The sequence below is a fragment of the Haliaeetus leucocephalus genome, unplaced genomic scaffold, assembly GCF_000737465.1.
Source record: "Haliaeetus leucocephalus isolate CR32 unplaced genomic scaffold, Haliaeetus_leucocephalus-4.0 Scaffold450, whole genome shotgun sequence".
Classification (NCBI taxonomy): domain Eukaryota; kingdom Metazoa; phylum Chordata; class Aves; order Accipitriformes; family Accipitridae; genus Haliaeetus; species Haliaeetus leucocephalus.
In genome coordinates this window covers 2,981,785-2,982,053 of record NW_010972886.1, presented here as the reverse complement: position 1 = coordinate 2,982,053, position 269 = coordinate 2,981,785, and the positions used below count along the sequence as shown (strand labels likewise).

The 269-nt window shown below is 76.6% G+C and overlaps 1 protein-coding gene across 1 annotated transcript in view; it reads left to right on the top strand.

The window, feature by feature from the left end:
- Window positions 1–269, top strand: part of SLC35D3 (solute carrier family 35, member D3) — a 6,002-nt gene that overhangs the window by 3,763 nt on the left and 1,970 nt on the right. The window contains exon 3 of the mRNA XM_010575030.1: window positions 5–257. Within this exon, the coding sequence (XP_010573332.1) occupies window positions 5–257 (253 nt within the window). The remainder of the gene's footprint in view (window positions 1–4; window positions 258–269) is intronic.

Genomic DNA, 269 nt, shown 5'->3' with positions numbered 1-269 from the left:
GCGGGGGCTGGCGGCGCTGCCGCCCTTCGGGCCCCGCCTGGCGCGCCCCTTCGCCGCCGTGGCCGCCCTGGCCACGCTGCAGTCCACCCTCACGCTCTGGTCGCTGCGCGGCCTCAGCCTCCCCATGTACGTCGTCTTCAAGCGCTGCCTGCCCCTCGTCACGCTCCTCACCGGCGCCCTGGTGCTCCGCGACGGCATGCCCTCGCCCGGCGTCCTCGTCGCCGTCCTCATCACCACCTGCGGCGCCGCGCTGGCCGGTGAGTGCGACC